Source organism: Bos indicus x Bos taurus, chromosome 3, assembly GCF_003369695.1.
Source record: "Bos indicus x Bos taurus breed Angus x Brahman F1 hybrid chromosome 3, Bos_hybrid_MaternalHap_v2.0, whole genome shotgun sequence".
Taxonomy (NCBI): Eukaryota; Metazoa; Chordata; class Mammalia; order Artiodactyla; family Bovidae; genus Bos; species Bos indicus x Bos taurus.
Genome location: NC_040078.1, coordinates 94,952,119 through 94,978,652, shown reverse-complemented (window position 1 = coordinate 94,978,652; position 26,534 = coordinate 94,952,119). Strand labels below are relative to the sequence as shown.

General features: G+C 36.5%; 1 protein-coding gene across 13 annotated transcripts in view; it reads right to left on the bottom strand.

Moving 5' to 3' along the window:
* EPS15 (epidermal growth factor receptor pathway substrate 15) overlaps nucleotides 1-26,534 on the bottom strand; it is a 190,932-nt gene that overhangs the window by 97,483 nt on the left and 66,915 nt on the right. For 10 of the 13 annotated variants that reach the window (XM_027537284.1, XM_027537285.1, XM_027537291.1 and 7 more), the window contains 6 exons: nucleotides 12,217-12,258; nucleotides 8,808-8,897; nucleotides 7,719-7,766; nucleotides 4,573-4,668; nucleotides 2,883-2,948; nucleotides 1,583-1,708 (listed from right to left, as the gene is read on the bottom strand). In XM_027537284.1, coding sequence (XP_027393085.1) covers nucleotides 1,583-1,708; nucleotides 2,883-2,948; nucleotides 4,573-4,668; nucleotides 7,719-7,766; nucleotides 8,808-8,897; nucleotides 12,217-12,258 — 468 coding nt within the window. Of the gene's footprint in view, nucleotides 1-1,582; nucleotides 1,709-2,882; nucleotides 2,949-4,572; nucleotides 4,669-7,718; nucleotides 7,767-8,807; nucleotides 8,898-12,216; nucleotides 12,259-18,403; nucleotides 18,431-26,534 lie in introns of those variants that run through there. The other 3 variants (XM_027537288.1, XM_027537282.1, XM_027537289.1) reach the window with 3 other exon arrangements.

Genomic DNA, 26,534 nt, shown 5'->3' with positions numbered 1-26,534 from the left:
CCGGAGTAGGCAGCCTATCCCTTCTCCATGGGATCTTTCCAACCCAGGAATCAAACCAGGGTCTCCTGCACTGCAGGTGGATTCTTTACCGTCTGACTTACCAGGGAATCCATAGAAAACAAGCTAATTTTAAAAGATTAGAAAACTGAAACATGGTTTTCTAATGATTTGCCCAAGGTCACACAGTTAAGAAATGGTGTAGCCATGATTCAACCCTATATAGTCTAAGTAAGAAATTAAAGAAAAGACTAGAGGTTTAAAGAGAGTAGACAAGGTCTAAAATATAAAGAGGGGTATTAAGAAATCACTATGCAAACAGCACAAGAGAGGCTATAGTACAGAAAGCCCAGCTGAAGCTGGTGATCACAAAACTATGAGGATACTAATCTTACGAGACTTTCTCAATAGTCCAAATGCAACCAGAGAGAAGGCAAATAATTAGCTTCATGTAAGAAGCTCCTCCTCTCACGCAGGAGATTAGAAAACATGGCAAAGAAGCTAAGGATACTGACATGAAACTGTGAACCAAAAGAATCCAAGGTGGATGAAGGAAAAAGTAAATCCAAAGGACAGAGAAAATAAGAGTCTGATCCTACTCCTTGGAGGGAAAGTTATGACCAAACTAGACAGCATATTCAAAAGCAGAGATATTACTTTGCCAACAAAGGTCCGTCTAGTCAAGGCTATGGTTTTTCCAGTGGTCATGTATGGATGTGAGAGTTGGACTATGAAGAAAGCTGAGCACCGAAGAATTGATGCTTTTGAACTGTGGTGTTGGAGAAGACTCTTGAGAGTCCCTTGGACTGCAAGGAGATCCAACCAGTCCATACTAAAGGAGATCAGTCCTGGGTGTTCATTGGAAAGACTGATGCTAAAGCTGAAACTCCAGTACTTTGACCACCTCATGCGAAGAGTTGACTCATTGGAAAAGACCCTGATGCTGGGAGGGATTGGGGGCAGGAGGGGAAGGGGACGATGGAGGATGAGATGGCTGGATGGCATCACTGACTCGATGGACATGAGTTTGGGTGAAGTCCAGGAGTTGGTGATGGACAGGGAGGCCTGGCGTGCTGCGATTCATGGGGTCGCAGAGTTGGACACGAACGAGCGACTGAACTGAACTGATAAAAGTCTTGATAACATCAAAGAATTAGTCTTGCAAATATCTAGGAAAGAAATCTAGAAAGCCAAGAAGTTCTCTTTAGAGAGTAGAATTTATGATTTCAGAGATGAAACTATTCCTTTAACCAGGCCCCATGATACAGTCATGGAATAGAGGGAGATGTAGAATACTGATGGTCTCTGGAAATTAAATCAAGGAACTGGGAGGTCAGAGCATACTACCCAAAGACAAAAGGCCTTACATAGAGGATTATGACAGCTAATTTCGAACACTCATATTTTAGAGGGAATAACCAAAGAAAGAAAGAAATCGGCAATAGTTTAAGTGAGAGCACAAAAAATTCTATAACACCGCAACTTCAAAATAGGATCTACATATTCTTTAACAGTGAGCTAAACTGTTCCAGTTTAAAGTAAAATTAAAATACATAAAAGTTACACTTAGAATTTAATATCTTACTCTTCCAAGAATATCCACAGGTAACTTAGAGTTGAGCAACACTGGTTTCACTTTATCACCAGACAGAAATCCATTCACTGGGCATAAACTATCAAAAATTGCATCATATTTGGCCTTATCTTCAGGCTATAATATAAAAAAAGATTGCAAGTTAAATAATGGGGAAAGGAACATAACTGCAGTTATAAACATTAAGTCCTCAAAGACTAGGCAACATTTTTAAAATGATCATTTAAAAAACATATTTCACTTTCATCCAAATATAATGTAGTAAATAGTAATTTAAAAGTTATTTCACTCAAAAGGTTAGAATTCTCTCCATTCCTTTTGTAACTGAACCGTCATCTTTACCTTTTCTATTGTTAAGTTAAAATCAGGGATTTTAAAATCAGAAGATTTCAGGGATCGAAGGACTTTGAGAAGAGCATCTAGTCTAACCCTCTCAAACAGACCCAAAGCAAAGCAATAACTTCTGCAAGAACCAACAGCTGTTAGTGACATTCTATGACTTTCTAAACTTGGCATTAATTACATTTCAAACTCAATTTTTTTTAAACAAGAAATCCTTGCCAAAGAAATAAACATCATTTCCCTCATTTTTTCCAAAGCAAGATATCTTTTTCCTATCAATAATAAGGTATTTCCTAAAATCCCTGTAAATTATCTATATAACATAAAAACTAATACCTAAAATCGCTGTAAATTATCTGTATAACATAAAAACTATCATTTATGATTTGCCAAGTCAAGACCAGATCCTTAAAGACTAGCACACAAGGCATACAAACCAAAATGGTTTTCTGACAAAGCTATACATTTATTACAGATTATTTTATCTGCTATATTCTATTTTAAAATTACAATTTTTAAAACCTGGTAAGATAGCTATAACCATTTCAGTGTTTCTAAATAACTATAAGGCAAAATACCCATTTCAGAAAAAGATTTCTTAAAGAATTGTTTTAAAGTCATAAAAAGAATATTTAGTTAGGCAGAACTTTTCAAATAAGAAATAATACCAGTGGGGTAAACTACGTATTCATCAAATATCTTAGTTAATACCAGATTATGACATCACCATTTTTAGTTTACACTACAAAAGAAAGGAGATTAAGCCAATACAGAAAAAAAATGACTGACAGAGAATAACATGACTCAAGGAATTTCTGGTACCAGCATTTCCTCCACAGTACAAAATGAAAGTCTAAAGCACCCTGCAATACATTTTGAAAGAAGGGGGAGAGGATTATGTATGTAAGAAGCAAAGTGTGGTAAAAGAATAGTCAAAAAGTTTACTTACTTTTACAGCCCATGGGAGCTCAGCTGCAGAGGTTCCACTGATTAGCAAAGGACTACTGGTATCATGCTAAAAAGGAAAATATAGCACACGAAGGGCTGAAATCCTCATTTCAATAAAAAATGACGAGGAAATCGTGTTTGGATTTAAACACTCAGACAAAATGCTGGATCTCAATACACAAAGGACACTATTTAACATTAACTCAGGCTTTCACTGAAGTACAAATGAAACAAAAACTGTATTAGCTGTGTTAGCTGCATAAATGACTGTGGAGCACTAACTAAAACATGTTAAGTCTTATAGAATAAATCCTATTACACCTGAAATCAAAATAAAATGAAGATATGGTTATCTGAATGTAACAAAAATATTTATGGCCCTGTTAACTGATGACTTTTCCCCACAATATTTAAGGAAAGCACACAGGGACAAGCACAACTTAAGATTTCTAAGTCACAAGGACAGGAACCTACCAATAGCATGTCCAAGTTATTATGTTTATTTGCTTGTAGAGATGGCTATATTTGAAAATGTTTACTAATAGTATATAGTTAGGCAACAAATCCCTAAATTAACCCCCTGACTCCACAATTAAACTCAGAAGTATAGAAATTCTCAAAACTGAAGTTAAATTCATAATACTTAGACCAAATACTTTTAAAATACTGAATTTTAAAAACAAGAAGAGCTATGAAACTTGTGAAAAAAGCAGTAAGGTGGGGAGGACTAGCCCTATCAGATATAAATTATCAAATATGATCACTGAAACAATGTGAGATCAACATACAGATAAACAGATCAATGGATATAAACAGAAAAACCCAGAAAAAATAAATACATATGAGAATGTCATGATTGAGGTGGCATTTAAATTAGTATGGAAAAGACTGATTATTCAATAAACATGGTAGTCATCTTGAAGAAATATAAATTTGAATCCATACACACCTTACATCAGGATTAATGTCAATGTGAACAAAGAAATCATAAAAACCTTAAATTCAAATAATTCATTTACATTAAATACAATATCTTCTTTATGGGAAAACAAATTACCACAAAGTCAAAAGACAAATAGCAAAATGGGAAAAAATATTTGCAATTCATCTAGACAAACAACTGTTTTCCTAATATACGAAAAGCCTCTTGAATTCAATAAGACCAAGAACCAAAGAAAAATAGGCAGAAGTTATTAACAGACATTTCACATAAAGACAATGTAAATGGCTCATAAGCATGAGAAAAACTACTCAACTTCACTTCATAAAACCAAAAGGATAAATTAAGACTACACTTACATTCCACTGGTCACCTACCAAATTTACAAGAAACAAAAGTTTGACAACAGTAAGCTGGAAAAAGTACACTCAACCAACTGCTGGTGGGACTATGAACTAAAACAACCACTATGGAAGACAAGTTATTATAAGTGAAAATTACAATGCACAAACTTTGAAACACCAATTCCACATCTGAGAATTTATGCATATATTTCTGCACATGCAAAGTGACAGATTCAAGGTTTCTATTTATTGCAGCAATTTTTAAATAATAAAAGACTGGAAACAAGCTAAAAGCATATCAATAGGAAGTTAAATAAATAAAAGTAAACAGAAGCAAGGAAATACTACTTTCTAATCACTTGGTATCAGTTTTTAAAATACAATTTAAATTTAAAAGCATTTCTTACAAATCTTGGTGGAGGAACAGCCAGGTTCAAACTACTTAGTGAAACCTCCAATCCATTCTGGGCACATGCCACAAGACGCAAAGCAACAAAGAATTCCTGAGAAAGAAAAGTATGACTGTTAAGAGCATTATCCATCTACCCATTCATCCATCCATCCATCTATCTACACATCTGAAAATATAAAACAATTCACAACTACTCCAAAATTTTTATGTCTCAGTGAATATAATAGCACACTTGCTTTAAAAAACACTTGCTCTAAATACAAGAAGAGCTCTATGTACAAAGATATTCCTGATATAATAAATAGCAAAAAATATTAATATAAATGAGAAAATAAACTGATATACATGATATGGGAAATATACCAAGATTAATAATCATGTTTCAAAGAATATTTAATGATGGTAAGAAATGATTTTTATCACTTAAGAAAAAGAATCTTAGAAAAAAGTCTAGAAGAAAATAACACCTAGAAGAAAATAAATAAAAGGTTATCAAAAGTCATATCTGGATTTAAGATTATAAATTTTGACACTAGAACAATCATTCAAATGATTCAGTCACTGTTATTCCAGAAAAGCTACAAAGAATAACTATGCAACATCTGAAACAATTATATAACTGCTTGACTTCAAAACACTTACAAATCTCTCCCAAAAGTCCTTGGATTTTTGGCATTTTTGAAGCCTTAGTTCAAAATTTAATTAGTAAGTGGGAAGACACTGAAGCAACTTGTTTTCAGCTGTTCTCAGTTAAAATCAAGTCTCAGAATAGGCATAACAAAAACTTTTTACTCCAGTCATGATTACTTACTATTTATCAATACTCTAGATACAGCTGCTGATTCTCAAATCTCCTGTTCTCACCTACAACTTCCTTACTCAATTCATAACCTACTCATAGAAACTTGCAGGTTGCCTGTTCATATAGTACTTTATCTTCACTAATAAATATCTTGAAAAAATGCTATTTCAAGATCTCCCCTTCTCTTTTCATTCACCACACAAGCTTCTATGCCATTTGACTTCAACTCCCACCATTAGCCAGAGAAACAACTGTCACAAATTCATAGCTACAAAATACAATAGACTCTCAAAAAAAAAAGAAAAAAACCTCAACCTACTTGTTCTTTTGGCAGCCTGGACAGTATGATCCTTCCTGAAGCTCTCCTCTACCAGCACAGCTTCATAAAGCTGTCCAAGTTCCTCTCTGACCTTCCAAGTATCTTCTGTTGGAGCCTTGTCTCTTCCCATCCTTGAAATGCTGAACTCTAAATAACCCTTTTACTCCTGTCATTCTGCATGAGATTCAATTCTCTTAGATAATCAAGTCCACATCCCAGATAATATGGATGGGCTCTGAAGTGAAATGATACTGCACTGAATTCTAGTTCTACTACTTGTTACGAGGCCTTGAAATGAAATGAAAGTCGCTCAGTCGTGTCCGACTTTGTGACTCCATGGACTATACAGTCCATGGAATTCTCCAGGCCAGAATACTGGAGTGGGTAGTCATTCCCTTCTCCACGGGATCTTCCCGACCCAGGGATCGAACCCAGGTCTCCCGCATTGCAGGCGGCTTCTTTACCAGCTGAGCCACCAGGGAAGCCCTATAAGGCCTTAGGCAAGTTTAAAAAAAAAAAAACACCTCTTTAAAAGGGGGGCTAATTCCTTACAATGTACTGTAAGGAACAAAATTTAAAACCACACTATAGGAAGAAAGCACTATTATTTTTGGCTCATAGAAACTCAGTAAGTATTGGTTTATGTCCTTAATTTCATATGTTAATTCAAAAATCTATTCCTTCAATGCAAACATCAAAGTTTAACTGCAGATCCATAAATCCCGCCACCTGGATATAACAAAGGCAACTCAAACTAAACATCCAAAGACTAGGAGTAGCAATGAAGAATTTATTTTACTGTTAAGTTCCTGAAGACAGGGATCACATTCCATCACATTTACTTCTGTATCTCCAAAGCCTGGCTCAAAATAGGTACTCAACAAATAATCTGCTGACTAAGTCTAGAGCACCCTGGATGCTCACATGAATTTAGTTTTCCAATGTCTCCAAGGCACCAAATCGGCTCTTCTGGCCAGGGGGTCAAATGAGGACTACAATCTAGCCTTGGAATCTTAAATAAGAGACTGGGTATTCTGACCCCTCATCTAACTTTTCCATCCTTTTTCTCAGTCAGCTTCAGTTATCCCTATAGGGGGAATTAACTTTGAGTAGTAGTGCTCAGCCAATGTATCAGCAAGTATCAAGCTTTGAATTTAATCCTGTAGAACTCTGAAATCTATCTCCAACAAGTGAAACTTTAAAGTACTCTAATGGTGTCTAATACCCACAACCACTTTCACATAGTTCTGGCCCAAGACTGACTTCTGGCCTGTAAACCATTTTTTGGTTTATATGTTAGCAATAAAACCTAGACCAGAATATACCATACTTAGATTTGATTAGCCAAGAGCTTCCCTTCAAACGTACAAGGCAATACCATCTTAACACATAAATAATAAAAGCCACTTTTATTTATAACCCTGAACACATAAGAAACTTAGTAAGATACAAAGAGTAAAGTCTCCCTGAATAACTAAGAAAAATAAATCCCATGTTATTATTTGAATGTATCCCCCAAAATCCATATATTGAAAGCTAAACTCCCCAAAACAATGGCAGAGCCTCTGGGAAGTACTTAGACCATTAGGATAGGGCCCTTATAAATGGGCCTAGTGCCTTACAAAAGAGGGTTTAAAGAAATAACTAGCACATTCTGCCATGTAAGGATAAAGAAAAAGTCTGCAATCTAGAAGAAAGTTCTCACTAGAATCATGCTGGCAATTTATCTCAGACTTCCAGCCTCCAGAACTGTGAGCAATAAATTTTTGCTGTTTGTGGTATTTTGTTGTAACAGCCCAAACTGACACTCCAGGAGAACGAACGTCACCAAACTCTAATCTTTGGGAATTAGGTACTTTAATGTCTAGTGATTGGAAGTATTTTCCTTATTATAACACTTGTCCTTGCAAAACCCTAATTTTGCAAAAATGAATTTTTAGTTTAAAAATACAAAAAAACGGCTGGCTATTTTTTATTCTGAATCACTCAAAAATTGTTCATGTCAGTCTCTGATTCTTACTTGTTTGTTCAGGATACCTTTCCCATCTGTGTCAGCTAAATCCCAGATCTGAAATTTAGAAGAAAAGAAAAGTATCAATCTATATTTAAAACAAAAATCATCTTACAGATAAATAAAATTCATGTAATTGACAACCTCATGCTCTTTGGTAGTCAGATTTAAGAGTTGTAGAATTAAAAGCAGAAAGAAACTTTGACGATCACTTAGTGTTGCTGCTACTGCTGCTAAGTCACTACAGTCGTGTCCGACCCTGTGTGACCCCATAGATGAAAGCCCACCAGGCCCCCCTGTCCCTGGGATTCTCCAGGTAAGAACACTGGAGTGGGTTGCCATTTCCTTCTCCATCACTTAGTGTAACCCTACACAAAGATATTAAGGTCCAATGAGGTTAAGTGACTTACTCATGAACATCCAAGACATCAGGGAAAGAAATGAAGCCCAGGTTCTAACTTTCAGTCCAATGACTTTTTTATTAACCCAGATTCTAAGTCCAATGCTCTTTCTACTAGAATATGCTATCTTGATTTTAGATCCTTATTAAGATGATATTCTTTCTTATGGGTAAGCTGAAATAGTTAATGTTTATTTGTGAATAATTAAATTATTAACAATTATTTTTCAGGGTTGAATACATATCAATATCATACATAAGGATTTATAAGGACATCAAGCCAAGAGAGGGACTTTCCACCTCTTTCTGCTCTTTCCTAAGCCTCTCATCTCCTACTCTATTTACCACAAATTCAACACATTTAAGAGACAGTTCTAATAGAGGAAGCAGGGAAACAGCCAATTCTGAGTGGGTGGCAAGGTTCCCAGTCTGCACTGTTGCTCCCCACAACACTCAAATGTACTATTACTTCCTCATTTCATTCTACTAAAAAGTAATTTGTTTTCTAAAAATCTGAAAAACACCATATTTTCCAAAAAGATAAATCACTACACCAGAAATTCCCTCCATTGGATTACTGTAACTGCTTTCATGACTCAGTTCTAAGTTTCTCGAGATGTCTTTTGAATTTTATCCAATTTACCTACACTAATAAATATTCATTATATCTAGTTATGGATACAATGAACAAATACTACCTTTCCAAGTACCAGGTCTGGAAGTCCTGATTTTTTTAGGAATACAGCAGCATCAGAAGCCAATACCCTTCCAGTATTGCCCGTATCAACCTGAAAAAATATAAACCATAAGCTGACAAAAAACATAAAGACAAAATTATGATTATTTACCTGCATTCCTCCCTATGATTTGAGAAGTGAGTTTTTCAAAAAGAGAGCAGGAATCCTCTCACTAACAAAGGCCATGTAATATTCAGTTCAGTTCAGTTCAGTCACTCAGTTGTGTCTGACTCTTTGAGACCCCATGGACTGCAGCACGCCAGGCCTCCCTGTCCATCACCAACCCCCACAGTTTACTCAAACTCATGTCCATTGAGTCAGTGATGCCATCCAACCATTTCATCCTCTGTCGTCCCCTTCTCCTTCCACTTTCAGTCTTTCCCAGCATCAGGGTCTTTTCAAACGAGTCAGTTCTTCGCATCAGGTGTAATATTCGCATCAGGTATAATGTAATATTGGAGACCCATATGAGAAGAGTACCATCTAGAGAGCACTGTCCATCTACAATGTGTTTTTTATCATGTCCATTACACAAATGATAAAACTGTAGCTTGGGGAATTCCCTGGCGAACCAGTGGCTAGGACTTGGCACTTTCATTTCTGGGGCCTGGGTTCAATGCCTGGTCAGGGAACAAAAAAACCCTGAAGCTCAGAGGATGTAGAACAAATTAGTGGAGTCATAATATTAACATATATCTTCTAATTCCAAGTCTTCTATAGGTGCCATTTAAATTCCAATAAACTTGAATGGCAATACAGAAAAAGAGCAATAATTTCTGGAGAGGTCTTCTGATAAATGTGAATAGCTGCACAGTTATCTGGTGGTTGTTTTTTTTTTAATATCTTTAAATAATTAACTTCTGCTTTTATACTTACTCTTAAGAAACTGCAACACTTTCTTAAAAAAATCAAAGCAATATCAGTACTAAAACTAGCAGTGATTCTATTATAAACTTTAAGTAACATTTAAAAAACTGCTAAGTTCCTAAAGTACATTAAGGGAAACACATCATTTTAACTGATGGGGACTTTCCTTTAAGACAGAATGAGGTCACCAAGAACAGAAAAACAGTTAAAAAATAAATAAATAAATAATGACTCTCACTTCTGTAGAGATTTCCTAAAGTAAAGTTCTATTTAAAAAGTCATGGGAAGAGTAACATGATACTAGGATATTTGTGAGCTGGCTGTTTTTCCACTTTAGTTAAAAGATTAAGTTTACTAAAACATATACAAAGCATTCCAGACAGACCAAACCCGGCAAAGAAGCAAAAGAGAAATCCTTTCTTTCAAGTGCTAGAACATGGGATAAATCAGGCACTCAGCAAACAGGAAAGAATTGCCCAATCCACATTTTGGGTAACAAAGAAGAACAAAAAAGGTTAGGAAATCAGCCTCTAGAATTCTCCACAACTCCTTTTCTTTGCCTACTCTCTGACAAGGGTTGGAGAAGAAAAGAAACATCTCTCTTCCCAGATAGCCCAAAAACAGAGGCACTGAGGGGAAACACTGATCAAACTCTGAAGAAAATACTTATGCATTTCCAGTAAACATTTTTACTATCTTCCATTCTTTTGGCTACTATAATAATTAAACATAGCCATTCAGTCTTTGTCATCTACAGCCAGTTTATGTCTGCCTAAAGGCTCTGCCATAAGCTACAGGGCACCTCTTCAACAAAGGAAGAGTCTCAGAGCCTCATGGAAAGAACAATACCACATACTCTGAACTATTAACACCTTAAAACATAGACTTTTGGGTAAAGACTTCTAGGCTGAAATCACTTAGACAACTTTCAGACTATACTGATAGACCAAGTCAAAATTCCAGGACTCTGCATACTGGAAGTAGATATATCTCATGAAAGCAAACTCCTAACCCAAGATGCAAGAGAACACAAATTAATTACACAGAGCTGAATGAAGTGTTATGGAAAACTCAATTATGATTTTTTATGTGCAATACTGCTGGTATTATTTTTACTATTCTATTTTCTAATGGTTACGTGGAAAAGCCCTTTCTTAGTAAATTATCCCTCAATTTAGCAGGTGCTGCTTTGGTAATCTGAATGAAATACTTTTCAATGGTATCTGATTCGCAATGACCCTTCAGAAATCAAAAACCTTTAATGAATGTCCTTATCTTTTATGGCCATACAGTTATAAGCTAAATAATAATTTGTTCTCCTTTTTATCAGGATACAGTTGAGTAAACCAATGGTACAAAAGGAAGGCCATACTTGAAATGACTCTCTTTCATTCAGATAGAACAAGACGCTATTAAGGATCAGGGACTGACTTTACGTAGAGCCAAAGTCTACCAGGCCCCCACAAGAAGACCAGCCTGCTACATGGTTTGTAAGATCCCAAGTGTCTCAAGCACTAAAGCAAGGTTACTCAGAAGGCCAGGAACCTTAGCAGATATGGGAAATCCCAAGATGAGGTAAATTCACTCAAATTTACATCCACTGCATGTGAAATAAGAAGTGAATTTCTAAAGTTTGGATCTTAGTCTCAAAATAGAAGAATATAACAAAGGCTTTAAGCAGAAACTTATTACCTGACCTTATAAGTTGTTAAATAGTAAGTATACAACTTTAGGCTTGCAAGTCACACAAGAAGACCTATAGTGGTTCATTAAAACTTACTGCAATTATGTAGACAATAGGATCAAATATAATCAGACCAGCCTTTTCAGTAATCATGATCAGAAGGTGAAGAAATTATAAAGAAAAATGATTTGATATTTGGAAATGGGCAAATAATACTGTCTATGCTTTCAGAAGATTATCTGATCTATGGTTTGCACCTTTGACTTCTATGAACTAAGCTATTTATTTTATACTCTGTAGGGGTAGAGGTTAAATTATATAAAACTGATAGCAATGCAAATGATTCCTATCCATACCAATGAAATTAATTTTCTCTGATGGACAATATAAATCTCTGTAACTCATATTCCCATTTTTACATCTCAGTGGTTCTCTCAATAATTAATGAGTTGAAGAAAAATCTTTGATACATGTTCATTTTATATTTATATGAGTGCTATGGCTTCAACTTGATGAAAATTAAACTTTAAAACGTCTTTAAAATAACATAAAAGTCATGTCTAAATAACTTATAAATTAATTCGGATGTTTGTATCTGGATGAATATATCTAATGCTACATGGATTTTTAAGATAGATATTTAAGACAAGTGTTTGGGCTTAATTATCTTTCCTTAATTTTCTGAAAACTTGTTAAACACATTAATCAAAGCAGGAGATTAAAGCACAAGAAAATGAAAACAAGAAATGTCAAATTTATTCAGCAGGCTGAATACAATCAGGAGTTGAAAGTATATTCTCTAAGAAACAATCATCTTACCTGTCTATAGTATTTTTCATAAAGAGGATTTCCACTTGATAACTGAAATAAATAATTAGAAATTAAATGCTATTCAATGACTTTTATTAATATAATTACATTCATTCAACAGATACATGAAATAAAGATAAATACAATTAATATATCTATGATTTCAAAAAATTCAATTTTGTTTATTTTGGGCAGAAGGGAGAGTAAATAAAGGCAGCCATGTAGATTACCAAGAATTAGATAGACAAGAAACAAAACAGGAATTTTAAAACTGTTTTTGATATCAGAACTCTTTTCCTCTTATAAAATTTTACTCAGAAACTCAACATTTAACAAATTATGGTGAAATGATTTGGTTATAGAGCAACTGAGAAGCCCAAAACCTTAAGAGTTCATCCTCTACCCAAGTCCCCAAAGTACTGATGAACACAAAAAAGCACTTCAATAAAATAATCAAGTGAATATACAAACTAATGAACAAAAAAATATTAATATTAGATCTGAAGTGCTTGTAGGCAGGGAGTGGTGTTCAATTCACATGTATGTGTGGCTCACTCAGTCATGTCCAAGTCTTTTCAACTCCATGGACTGTACCCGCCATGCTCCTCCGTCCATGGAATTTTCCAGGCAAGAATACTGGAGTGGATTGCCATTTCCTCCTCCAGGGGATCTTCCCAACCCAGGGATGGAACCTACGTCTCTTGTACTGGCAGGCAGATTCTTTACCACTGCACCACCTGGGAAGTCCATTCAATTCATAATACAGTCTAAACGGTTCCTTGGTCAGCTGATGGACAGATATATTATCTCATCTGAAAGGCAGCTGAGGAGTATCAATGTTTGAAGGCTCAGGTTCACTTGTACATGAATGTGTTTAAGAGTGTTCTGGAATTGGGAAGGAAATACAGGAAGGTTTCATGAGGGTGACACCAGTGCAGAAATCTGAGGTATAGGGGAACAGGGGAGACGGTGATTCTACACAAAGGGATAAATGCAATCAACAGAAATCTGTTACATTTGTCGAGAATAGTAAGGAGTTCTAAATGGTGATAAGGATTAGAGATAAGATTATAAGGGGTCCCCAACCACATTCTGGTCCTTGGCCTATTACAACCTAGGCTGCACAGTAGGTGGTGAGGGGGAGGCAAGGGGGCAAAATTTCATCTGTATTTATAATCACTCTAGTAGCAGGAAAACAAGCTCAAGGGTACTTCTAATTCAGCGTTATGGTGAGTTGTATTATTACTTTATTATATAACACAATGTAATAATAATAAAGTTCACAATAAATACAATGTACTTGAATCATCCCGAAACTGTCCCCCTCCACCCAACTCCCCAGTCCATGGAAAAATTGTCTTCCATGAAACTGGTCCCTGCTGCCAAAAAGGTTAGGGACCGCTGTTACAGAAGACAAGTGATGAAGGGCTTCACCTCCCATGGTAAAAGTAAAGAAAATAACGATGGAAAAGAGGACACGCTCAAGCGCCTAATACTAGTTAACACTAATTAACTAAGTGATTATTTGTATGTGAAGAGGGAAAGTAGGATGGCATGCAGAAGGTTACTTAGGACAAAATTGTAATGGCCCTGTAGAGGACCTAAACACTGGCAATGGTGAAAAAGAAGGGCTTGATTTGAAGAAAAAGTTTTTAAGACAGATTTGACAGGATTTATTAAGCAGATGAAGAGACAGGAGAGAAGCTTAGAGGAAATACAAAGATAAACAGGGGAAAAGATCTTCAAGCATCAAAGTTGGGCCTATAGTCTTAAAAACTAGGCACAAAACTAGATTAAGACCAACATGTACTCAGTGCCCATTCTGAGAACACATTATACTAAGTGCTTTATAAATACTACCACACTTAATCCTTGTGAGTCATATATTATCTTCCCAGTAAGTAAATAAAGAAACGTGTGAAAGTTAGTTTTACTTGTCAATTTGGTGAGGCAAGAGTACCCCATTGTTTGGTCAAATACCAGTCTACATGTTACTGTAAAGGTATTTTTTTTTAGATGTGATTAACATTTAAAGCCATAAAGCAGATTATCCTCTGAAATGTGGGGAGGTCTCATCCAAGCAGTTGAAAGTCCTGAGAGAGAAGACTGATCTCCCCAAAGGAAGAAGTAATTCTGCCTTGAGATCACCTTCAGACTCAACTGCAACATCAACTCTCCCCTCAGTCTCCAAGAGGCCCTGCAGATTTAGGACTTGCCAACCTCCACAAAGACATGAATCAATTCTTTAAAATTAACTGGTCAGTGTGAGTGTCTGTCCTACTAGTTCTGTTTCTCTGAGAACCCTAACACACCAAGTTTCAGAGAGGTTACTTGTCCAAGCTTTTAAATGGCAGAGCCTGGACTTAAATGCAGATCTGTCCTACTCTAAGTTCCATACTCTTTCACATTACCAAGCTGTTTCTCAAATGCCCTGGTTTGCTCAGGACAGTACAATCTCTTGTCTCAACATCCCATGTGGTTTACCACCTGTCTAAGAGTTTTCACTTCCTTGAATGAAGTATTTTTCATTAATCACTATATTAAAATAAACCAAGATGAATTTAGAACACTTCTACTGTATTCATCTATTTTCTGGCCAAGCTAACAGTGTCTAAGTGTTCTAACCACTTGAACAAGTGATGAAATCATAAAAAGGACCAGTGATAATTCCACCTTTCCCCTGACTCTTTAGAGATAAAACATAACACCTTTCCAGGGACACCATACAGAAGACAGTGAAAAGTATCCTCAGACACAAGCAACCATGGACAGCTAACTCTTTACATCCTTTTGAGACAGCAGAAGAAATATTTGATGCTGGTGCTCCTGCTGACACAGTCAGTACAGTGAGATGTGCAATGGCCTGCAACATGCACCAGGCCACTAGCCAGCGAAGTAAGAAAGAAACTACAGATGAGGTGCAAATGAAGTATGTGTTAGGAGACAGTCTAAAACCTTGAGGTGGTTTTGTCATTTGTTGTATGGTATAATTCTAGAACTGTTTATTTTGCTGCTTGACAATCTTTATTATCACTCGATAAATCCTTTTAAGAACAATGAGCTAAAGAGAAGAAATTATACATTTAATACAAAATTACATACTAAAATTTCTCTAGAAAATGGATAGATAATTTGGATAAAACTTCGGAGGCTACTTCTATTTATCATGGCACTCTAGTGGCATCAGTATTAATGAGTTAGCTGCAAATGCCAAAACTTACAAATGTTTACATATATCCACAGTTAAAATTTTAAGGATAAAAATGGTATTGAAAACAAAACAAAAATATACTTAAACATGGAAATATGTGTTCCCTACTTGCAACCTGTCATCAGATTTTAAAGGCTGGAATCTTTCAAAGACTGACTTTATAAACCCAACCTAAGTGTCTCACTACTGAATATTTTTGAAGGCAAGTCCTCTAATGATTGGTTGCATATTGTTCAAAATCAGTGGGAAATCTTAATCAAAGACTAAAGTTCAATGAAAAAAGATAAAAAAAAAAACACAAAAAAACTTCAGCTATTGAAGCTTTTAGAAAATACCAATTATTAGAAAGAAAATTTGCCAAGGCACTGAAACATCCCTCAAAAGCAATGTTAAGTACCGAACAAATTGAATGAGTTCAAACAGAACATGAGATTTAATTAAAGTAATGAATTCTAGAAGTTCCATCAAAAGTCTTCCTATTTTTAACTATATAAATTTATATTCTGTACTGGAATGAAATGAAATAGGAGAGTACGATTTTACAGCATCTAAATTTAAAGAAACATGTAGAATAATGATTACGTATCTGTTTCTAACAACATATTAGAGACAGATACGTCTAAGAAGCTGGCAAAATATATGACTATTACCCAGAATAACTATCCTGTTTTTGTTTCTAAATATTCTCATAATCAATGTCAGTTCAGTTCAGACACTGAGTCATGTCCAACTCTTTGTGACCCCACGGACTGCAGCACGCCAGGCTTCCCTGTCCATCACCAACTCCAAGAGTTTGCTCAAATTCATGGCCATCAAGTTGGTGATACCATCCAACCATCTCATCCTCTGTCCTCTCCTTCTCCTTCCACCTTCAATCTTGCCCAGCATCAGGGTCTTGAGTCAGTTCTTCACATCAGGTGGCAAAGGTATTGGAGTTTCAGCTTCAGCATCAGTCCTTCCAAGGAATATTCAGAACTGATTTCCTTTAGGGTGGACTGGTTGGATCTCCTTGCAATCCAAGGGACTCTCAAGAGTCTTCTCCAACACCACAGTTCAAAAGCATCAATTCTTCAGAACTCAGCTTTCTTTATGGTCCAACTCTGATAGCCATACATGACTACTGAAAAAACCATAGCTTTGACCTTTGTCTGCAAGGTAACGTCTCTGCTTTTTAATATGCTGTCTAGGTTGGTCACAGCTTTTCTTCCAAGGAGCAAGCATCTTTTAATTTCATGGCTGCAGTCACCACCTGCAGTGATTTTGGAGCCCCCAAAAATAAAGTCTGTCACTGTTTCCATTGTTTCCCCAACTATTTGCCATGAAGTGATGGGACTGAATGCCATGATCTTAGTTTTTTGAATGTTAAGTTCTAAGCCAACTTTTTCACTCTCCTCTTTCACTTTCATCAAAAGGCTCTTTAGTTCTTCTTCGCTTTCTGCCATAAGGGTGGTGTCATCTGTGTATCTGAGTAAAGACTTTATTTTGTTGTACTATAAAACAAGTATTTTATAAACTTTTATTTTTGAAAACAGAACTATTTTACTGATCTATATTACACTTCAGTATAATAAAAATAAAATTTTTTTTGATGGCAAAAAAAAATTTTTTGTAACTTTAAATACTTGTAATGTCCCTTTCATTCTCAAACATGTCCCAGTATGAAAAAAAATTATATATTCACCCTGCTAAGTCACTTTAGTCATGTCCGACTCTGTGCGACCCCATAGACGGCAGCCCACCAGGCTCCCCCGTCCCTGGGATTCTCCAGGCAAGAACACTAGAGTGGGTTTCCATTTCCTCCTCCAATGCAGGAAAGTGAAAAGTGAAAGTGAAGTCGCTCAGTCGTATCCAACTCTTCGCGACCCCATGGACTGCAGCCCACCAGGTTCCTCCGTCCATGGGATTTTCCAGGCAAGAGTACTACTCCCAAAGAAATGTATAAATATTCTGCTAAAGAAAACAGCTTCATTGCTTACTACATAAATACATTTGAGAAGGTGTTAGCTCAGTAAGTGATTAAGTACATCCTGTGCTGATCAACTACACTAATACAATACAGCTAAATGAGAATGGAAAAAAGTCATCCATATTGCCAATTCACTCATCAAGTAAGATGATCAAAGAGTGTGGTGCATCTTGGCAAAATAGTCTTTTTTTTCTTTTTTACTGAAATATGATTTTAGATTTTAAAAAAATCACATAGATACAACACACATAATGAATGCATACAGAAAATTTTGAAAGGCATAGCTAAACTGGTAACAGTGATGATCTCTGGATAATGGAATTACAAATGATTTTTACATTCCTCTTTATACTACTCTGTGTTCTCTGAAAATATTTTTTATAATAAGCACTTCCCTAATTTTATAGAACAAAACAATTAAGATATTTTTAGCTTAGGAAAAAATGTAAAATCCAAAAATGTGCCATCAGTATGCAAAATTATATATGAATACTTAGTAACTAATTTCTAAAAGAAAACTTTTAAACTAAAGCTATCAAAAGTCAAAACCTTACTTAAAATTTCTAATATTATTATAATTTGAAGCAATTATTTATTCATTGGCTAGGTCATAAACACGTATCATTTTTCACAAAGTAAAATATTCATAAATACATGAAGAATCCCTTCTAAACAGTCAACATTATTTATTACTACTCTGAAAAAAATCTTAAGTGCTTGAAAATAAGACATTAGGAAGCCAACAAAATGTTATTAAAAAAAAACAAAAAACAACTCTCACATAGGCTTGAATTCAAAGCCCATTCCACTACTTCTTAGGTAGATCATGAACAATTTATTTCCTCTTTGAAAAGCCTGCCTACTTACCTGTAAAGTGCTAATAATATCTACTCTTCATAGGTTTCCAATTAAACTAATTGAATTAAAAAGAGATGGCTAACTGTTCCCTAATATCCTTTACCGTTTTCTTTCTTTAATAATAACACCCCTAAACCTTACTCGAACATGCGGACACCTACCAAAACGTACATTTCTCATCTTTTGCAATCTCGGTTTCTCTCAATGAAATGTGAAAGGAAAAAACGTGCCCAGCTCTCAAGTTGTGCACCTACAGGGAAGGAGAATGTCTTCTACCTCCCAGTTGTTTCTTCCAGCTGTCCAGAAGGTAGATATGGCTGTGAAACGTGGAGGATCCACCAGACTGTGAGATGGAAAACATGGTTGAAAATAAAAGAGCAATAGAGAAAAAGGGTCTATGTCTCTGACACTATCATGAAGCTGCCACATCAGCCCTCTATTACTTATCTTACTTGGACAGTTACTTGCGAGAGGTAAACTCTCTCCTGTTTAAGCCACTGAGATTTTGGCTTGAACCAATATCCTAACTAATGCAACGAAAACCAAAAAAAGGGGAGGTGGCTGCCATTTTTATTAAGGAAAAAAACAAATAAATTTTACTAAGAAAAAAGTTGTTACAAACTGTTATATCATCCTAAGGTCTGGTAGGTTGTATTATAATTGTCATTTATTCTCCTCTTATAAGAATATTCACTGCAGATGGTGATTGCAGCCATGAAATTAAAAGATGCTTACTCCTTGGAAGGAAAGTTATGACCAACCTAGACAGCATATTAAAAAGCAGAGACATTACTTTGCCAACAAAGTTCCGTCTAGTCAAGGCTATGGTTTTTCCAGTGGTCATGTATGGATGTGAGAGTTGGACTGTGAAGAAAGCTGAGCACCGAAGAATTGATGCTTTTGAACCATGGTGTTGGAGAAGACTCTTGAGAGTCCCTTGGACTGCAAGGAGATCCAACCAGTCCATACTAAAGGAGGTCAGTCCTGGGTGTTCATTGGAAGGACTGATGCTGAAGTGAAACTCCAGTACTTTGGCCACCTCATGCGAAGAGTTGACTCATTGGAAAAGACCCTGATGCTGGGAGGGATTGGGGGCAGGAGGGAAGGGGACGATGGAGGATGAGATGGCTGGATGGCATCACCGACTCAATGGACATGGGTTTGGGTGGATTCCGGGAGTTGGTGATGGACAGGGAGGCCTGGCGTGCTGCAGTTCATGGGGTCGCAAAGAGTCGGACATGACTGAGCAACTGAACTGAACAAGAATATTAACAGCCCTGCCTGTTGCCATATGACTTACAGTGCCTCTCTGTGAGTACCCTACTATTGGCTTGGCCATGTGACTTACTCTGGCCAATGAAATATGAGGAAGTTCCAGTTCCAGGTGGAAGTTTTAAGGGCTATTGTGTGTTTCCCCCAGCTCTTGCTCTTTTCTGTCTGCCAAGAGAATAGTAAGTCATAAAGAGGGGGTGCAAAAGAGGGGGTGCTCCTTCAGCCTGGATCCTGAAATGAAAAAGAATCATGGAATAGTACCATAGCTGACTACTGGGGAACCTGTAACCTTCCAATTTGTTGTTGCTGTTCAGTCGCTCAGTCGTATTCGAGTCTTTGCAACCCCATGGACTGCAGCACGCCAGGCCTCCCTGTCCTTTACCATCTCCCAGAGCTTGTTCAAACTGATGTCCATTGAACTGGTGATGCCATCCAACCATCTCATCCTCTGTCCTCTCCTTCTCCTCCTTGCCTTCAATCCTTCCCAGCATCAGGGTCTTTTCCAATGAGTCAGTTCTTCACATCAGGTGGCCAAAGGATTGGAGCTTTGCATCAGCTTCAGCATCAGTCCTTCTAATGAATATTCAGGATTGATTTCCTTTAGGATGGACTGGTTGGATCTCCTTGCAGTCCAAGGGACTCTCAAGAGTCTTCTCCAACACCACGGTTCAAAAGCATCAATTCTTCGGTGCTTAGCGGTTCAACTCTGACATCCATACCTGACTGCTGGAAAAACCATAGCTTTGACTATATGGACATCTGCAGGCAAAGTACCACTCAAAATCTTTTTATTTTTATTCTCTATAAAAAAAGTAATGATTAACAATTTAGTACTCGCGAACATTTTCTAAAAGTGTGATAAAGAACATGATTTTCTGGGTAACTTGCCATGCAAGTGTATTTGACATATTAACACAAAAAATTTCAGTTATTTTTAATTCAGCCATCTAATTAATACTCCATTTTCAAGAGATCTGAGGAACCAGAAGGAGAACTAACCCCTATATCCTTTCAACTACTCCACCACAACCACCACCACCACCCCTCAAATAATGGAACAGCTACTCCTACAACCAAAGTACCAAATTAACACAACCAGAAGAGCGTGTGCTTTTACACACCTATGTTCACATGTGACTGACTCGCAGGGAAGTTATAAAAGTTATAAAAGTTATAAAAGTTATAAAAGTTATAAAAGTTATAAAAGTTATAAAACTTTCTGAAGGCTCATGATGTCTTTTTAAAAAGACGCATAATTATGCATTTCACAATATAAAGGAAAACAGGCTGGAAACAAACAGTAAAAGGAAGAGGACAAGAATAAAAAAATAAACAGCGATAGTGATCAACAGCAATCCAAACTGACAAAGGAAATAGCGATCAGAAGCTGTCTGAAGAGTCAAAAGCAAGTCAGTAAAAAAGAAATTTAAAAGGAGCTCGGTATAGAGGGTGGAGGGAAGCAAGTCATCTGAGCAGTCCTCACTTTAGAGCTGGTCGGGAGGGCCCAAGAAAACACAAGCAGCCATCTGAGCAGTTCCCTTAGAGAATATACAGTATAAACCCTCAACTCTGTTATTCGTAACTCATTTAATAATTTAATAAACATCGACTTTTTAGAGACAGAACAATAGGTTTAGGTACTGGGGTTACAAAAATTATATAGGACTTCTGCCCTTGAAACTGCTTATATTCTAATAAAATTTGCAATGCTCTCTTCTGCAAACATCTCATGTTTGTTCCATAACAAATCATTATAAATTGATGAGTCAGCTAGCAAAGACCTAGGAACACTCTAAGAAGAGTATTCTAAAAAAGTTTTCAAAATCTGAATCTAAGAATACATCTGCTTTGGAGATTATCAGAAATAAACGATTACAGGGACTTTAAGTAGACAAAAGAATTTCAAAAGAGAGTACAGCTATATACTACTGAAAGATTATACTATATACTATACTATATACTATATACTACTGAAGGATTATAAAGAGACCATACCAGCAACTCAAACCAGTAATGGAGTAGCTTTTGTAAAATCCAATTCAACCTGACCAAAAAATCTGGGTGGCAGAGTGACAAAGAATGAATACAAAGACCAGTTTTGGGTCTGTCATCAGAAGACAGTGAGTCCTACATATACTATTCTAGCCAGCCCCAAATAAACAGAAATCACTGTGAGAGGCATTATCTTTAAGCATGAATGATACGTGGATTTATAAAAATTCAAATAAGGAACAAGTAAAACAAAACAATCACTTTCTGCACTTGTATAGCACTTTACCTTCTACAAAGGACATTCACAGCCTCATCTCTCATGTCCTTTTTCTACACGTTTGGGCAACCAGATGATCACATCAATCCCCCTGGTTCAAATACTATACTTAAGTTGGTGAATATCATATCTCTAGTTCTGACCTCATCTCTGAACTCTAAACTTATATACCACCTACTTTATATCTCCACTTGGATGTCTCCCAGCATCTAACAGAACTTGTATATTTTTTTTCTCCAAGAGTCTATTCCTCTCCTACCACCAACCACTGATGCACAAGCCAAATAATCTGTCAGCATGTCCCTCATTCTCAATTTTACAATCTATCATATGCAAATACTAACAACTCTAATTCCAAAACATACGTTGAACTTATCCACCTCTCCCCTTACTGCAGTTCATATCTCATCTTGACTACTAGAACATTTAATCCATCCTCTCTGCTTTTATTATCCATTTCTCTTCACACAGATTGCAGAGTGTATGTAAATATAAATAAGAATATAACATTCTTCTGTTTAAATCCCTCAATGGCTTCTCATTTGAGGAAAAATTAAATCTAAACTCCCTGACAGGGCTTTGAGTCCCTGCATGATTCAGCTTCTGCTCACCTCTCCAGATACACTTAGGGCCACTAACTTTACTGATATTTCAGTTCTTCTAAAAGAGCAAGCTCTGTCTCAACTCAGTCTTTCCACATGTCATTCTTTGTTCCTGAAAACATAGGTGGTGTCTTCAATTTCTTTAGGACTCAGCTTAAATGTTACCCACTCAGAGTCCTTTACAGATCATCATAAAATAGGCCCTTTTTAAAATTTTCTACTTCAGCTTTGTTTCCTTCAGAGACCTGTTACATATTGTTTTTATTTTGTCTGTTTTCTCATTATTTTTGCCCTCACTATAATATTTGTTCCATGAGAGTAGAAAATCACATCTTATTCACCATCAAATCCACAATACCTACATATGAAAGCCCTCAAAAAATATGAAGTTTATGAGCTGAATAAATGATTATTAGTGAAATTCCTTCTTGCAGTACATTCTCAAATACTGCTGGGAATATAAATTATTTCACATTTATTCATAACCTAACACTTGCCAAAGATTGAGACAGGCATCATGATGAATTACACAGTCCTTGCTCTCAAGGGCTTTACTAATCTAGTACAGAAAGAAAAAAGTAAGCAAGTCCCTTTTTCCTCAACTTCTGAGAATGTTCTCTCTACCTCCCTACATAAAATAACAGCTGGTCCTCTCCGGAAGAGAAAAGCCAGCTTTTTCTCAGAATGCTACCTCCAACCCCCTGCTCTAATGGAAACCATCTCTTACTCCCTTGAAGCCCTCTCAAATGGCTGCTGTTCAGTTTTAACTTCCTATCTCAGGTTCCAGAAATGGGATTAAAACCCTCTGCTTCCCTGTGAAGCCTGTCCACATTGTCTTTGTTTTTAAAACAAAGACCAAATAAAACTCTGCTCTCTTGAGATGTTTACTTTTCAGCAAAATTACTATCTCCCTTTCCTTATCACTATTATATTTTAACCTCCTGGTTTCCTCTACCTCACTCACCTGAGGCTATGGCACAGGACTCATTGTATTCTTCTCCACCCTAAACCTCCATCAACTGGATGACTTCACCATAGACTTGGATAACCCATCCAACAACCTGGATTTTTACTTCCTTGATGCCCTTAACACCAATGGTCTCTTCAAAACAGTTTTACAAAGTACCACCAATGTGGATATATTATGGCCCAGTCATCCTGTTACTCCTATAGTAACCTCACTCCTGGCTCTTCTACCTTTATCCAAACTGCTCTATATCCCAAACCACTATTTCAAGCATCTTGTTCTCCAACCATAAGCTTCTCTTTCAAGTGATCTTCCTTTGACCTTTATAAGACTTCTTATCCATGGACCCTTTCATTTTGACTGTGACCTATCAGACCAGACCATCTCTTTGCTTTATGTCCCTCATCATTCAGTTTATAGCCTATGGTGGTGCATCAATTTCAATAATCCTGTCAATAATCTAAATTCTCTTGTTCTCTTTTAGAACACACAAGTACAGCAAAACTCCAAACCTGGATGAACCCAACTATCCTCTTTCTTTGAGGCTGAGCCTAAAAAAGTCACTCAACAGGACAGACTGGTATAACTATAAACTCATGACCACTGTATTAGTTTGCTAGGGCTGCCATAATGAAGTACCAAAAGCTGAGTGGCTTTGGAGAACAGAAATTTATTGTCTCACAGTCTGGAAGCCAGAAGTCCAAAACAAGATGCTGGCAGGGCCAAACTCCTTCTGAAGGTAATGGGGAAGGATCGGCTCTAGGCTTCTCTCCTATTTCTGGTAGTTCCTTGGCATGTGGCAGCTTAAGTCCAACCTCCACATGTCATTCTGCCTGCATGTGTCTGTGTCCAAATTTCTCCTTTTGATGTAGACGTCAGTGATTTTGGATCAGCAGCCCACCCCACTCCTTTATGACCTCCTCTTAAATAATTACATTCATAATGACTATTTCCAAGTAAAGTCATATTTCTGAAGTATTGGGGGGTTAGGATTTCAACATATAAATTGGGGGGGGGGGACACAATTCAACCCATAACAATCAGTAACCTCAAATTTTTCTGCCAAACATACTCTTCAACCCACTTTCCATAACGATTATTCCAAGACGATATGTGACTTTACTCCAACCAGAGAAAATCACAGTTCCTTTGTGGGAGCTACCGGAACAGAGGCCCTCTTTTCCACCACACTTGGAGTTACAAAGTGTATAAACCAGAAGCTTTTAGTGCTTATTTTAGTGCTATAATGGGAAAGCCTACCTGAGACTGGAGACAAGATATGAAGGGAAAACTGAGTAGTGGTATCACTGTGACCCTAATACACCTAAAGCCAGCTCTACTCTTAGACCTATCAATTAGATAAACTACCATACTTCCTTTCCACTTAAGAGAGAATTGCCATTCCATGCAGTTGCCACTTGCACGAAAGTGTTCTGATGTAAGAATGAATAAAACTAGCTAATAAAGTGAGTTTTATACTTCCTGACTGGTATTTGGAGCCACAGAGATCCAACCAAAGAATATAAATCAACAGAAATGCTTGCCAATTCCTTACATATTACAGACCTAACATTTTCAAAAATATATCCACACAGCCTTTTTTTATCTCAAGCATAATTTGAAATAAACACCATTTACTAAATAAATCAGTTTCTTAAAATGAAATTTTTTTGCATGTTTATTAGTTGTTCCATTTCTCATTTACAAAACAGCAAACAATTTGGTAAAAAGAATTTTCATCAATGTAATAACTTAAAAAATAGGAGAGGGCAAACTCTCAAGAGTTTACTGTTGATATCCAATGGGGTGGGATATTTAATAAGCCAGAACTAATAGATTTGATTAGTAGAGCTGACCTGTTAGTTGAAGGTAAACAAACATGCTAAAATTTAATACAGTCAAATGAAGAGTAGATTACATAGGAAAAAAATACAAGCTTTCCACAAATCAGACAAAAATTTTTTTTCACAGTTAATGGAGCTCCAAGAGACCAAAAAGAATCAGCAACGAAATGCTGCTTTTAAAAAAGGCAAGTTAGGGGCTTCCCAGGTAGTCCAGTGGTTAGGACTTACTTCCAATGCAGGGGGCATGAGTTCGAATCCTGGTCAGGGCAAAGATCCCACATGTCATGCAGTGTGGCCAAAAAATAATAAAATAACATGTTTTTAAAACGCAAGTTAAATTATAAAGTATAGACTTAAATACACAACATTTTAAAATCATATATATACAAATATTGTCGTTTTACAGCTTCACAGTAAATAACATACACTAAATCCTTTTTGAGCATTCCCTATATACCAGGTACTAGTCTTAACCACTTTACCCACTGAGTTCACTTAAACTGACAAGGCACATAAAATTATATCCATTTTACAGATGAGGAAAATGAGACATTACTAAGTTGAATAACTGACTCAAATGCACATACCTATTTAAGAGTTTGGAGAAGGAAATGGCAACCCAATCCAGTACTCTTGCCTGGAAAATTCCATGGACGGAGGAGCCTGGTAGGCTATAGTCCATGGGGTTGCAAAGAGTCGGACATGACTAACTTTACTTTCACATTTAAGAGTTAGCACCAGTATTCAAATCTAAGAAGTCTGATTGCAGAACTTTAACTCCTAATTGTTAGGCTGTTACCTCTATTATATTATCTTTACCATCATTTAACAGCACCTTTCATATGCATTCTATCATTTGAATCTCCATAACAGAGAAGTATTACAGTATTTTCCAATTCTAAAACACCTTTAGTTTTAAGGCCCACCTTCTATTTAAGACAAAGTGAAAATGAAAGTCACGCAGTCCTGTCCAACTTTTTGTGACCACATGGACTATACAGTCCATGGAATTCTCCAGGCCAGAATACTGGTGTGGGTAGCCTTTCCCTTCTCCAGGAGATCTTCCCAACCCAGGGATCAAACCCAGGTCTCCCACATTGCAGGCAGATTCTTTACCAGCTGAGCCACCAGGGAAGCTTTAAGACAACTTAATATCAAAATAAAGGTAACTTGAACAATTTTTATTATGAACCTACAATTGCATACATTTATCCATTATTTTCCCTTAACTATCACAATCAAACATTAAGTCAAAGCAGTGTTTTGCAGTTTGCACTGTACAAGTCTTTCACTTCCTTGGTTAAATTTATTCCTAAGCATTTTATTCTTTTTGATGGT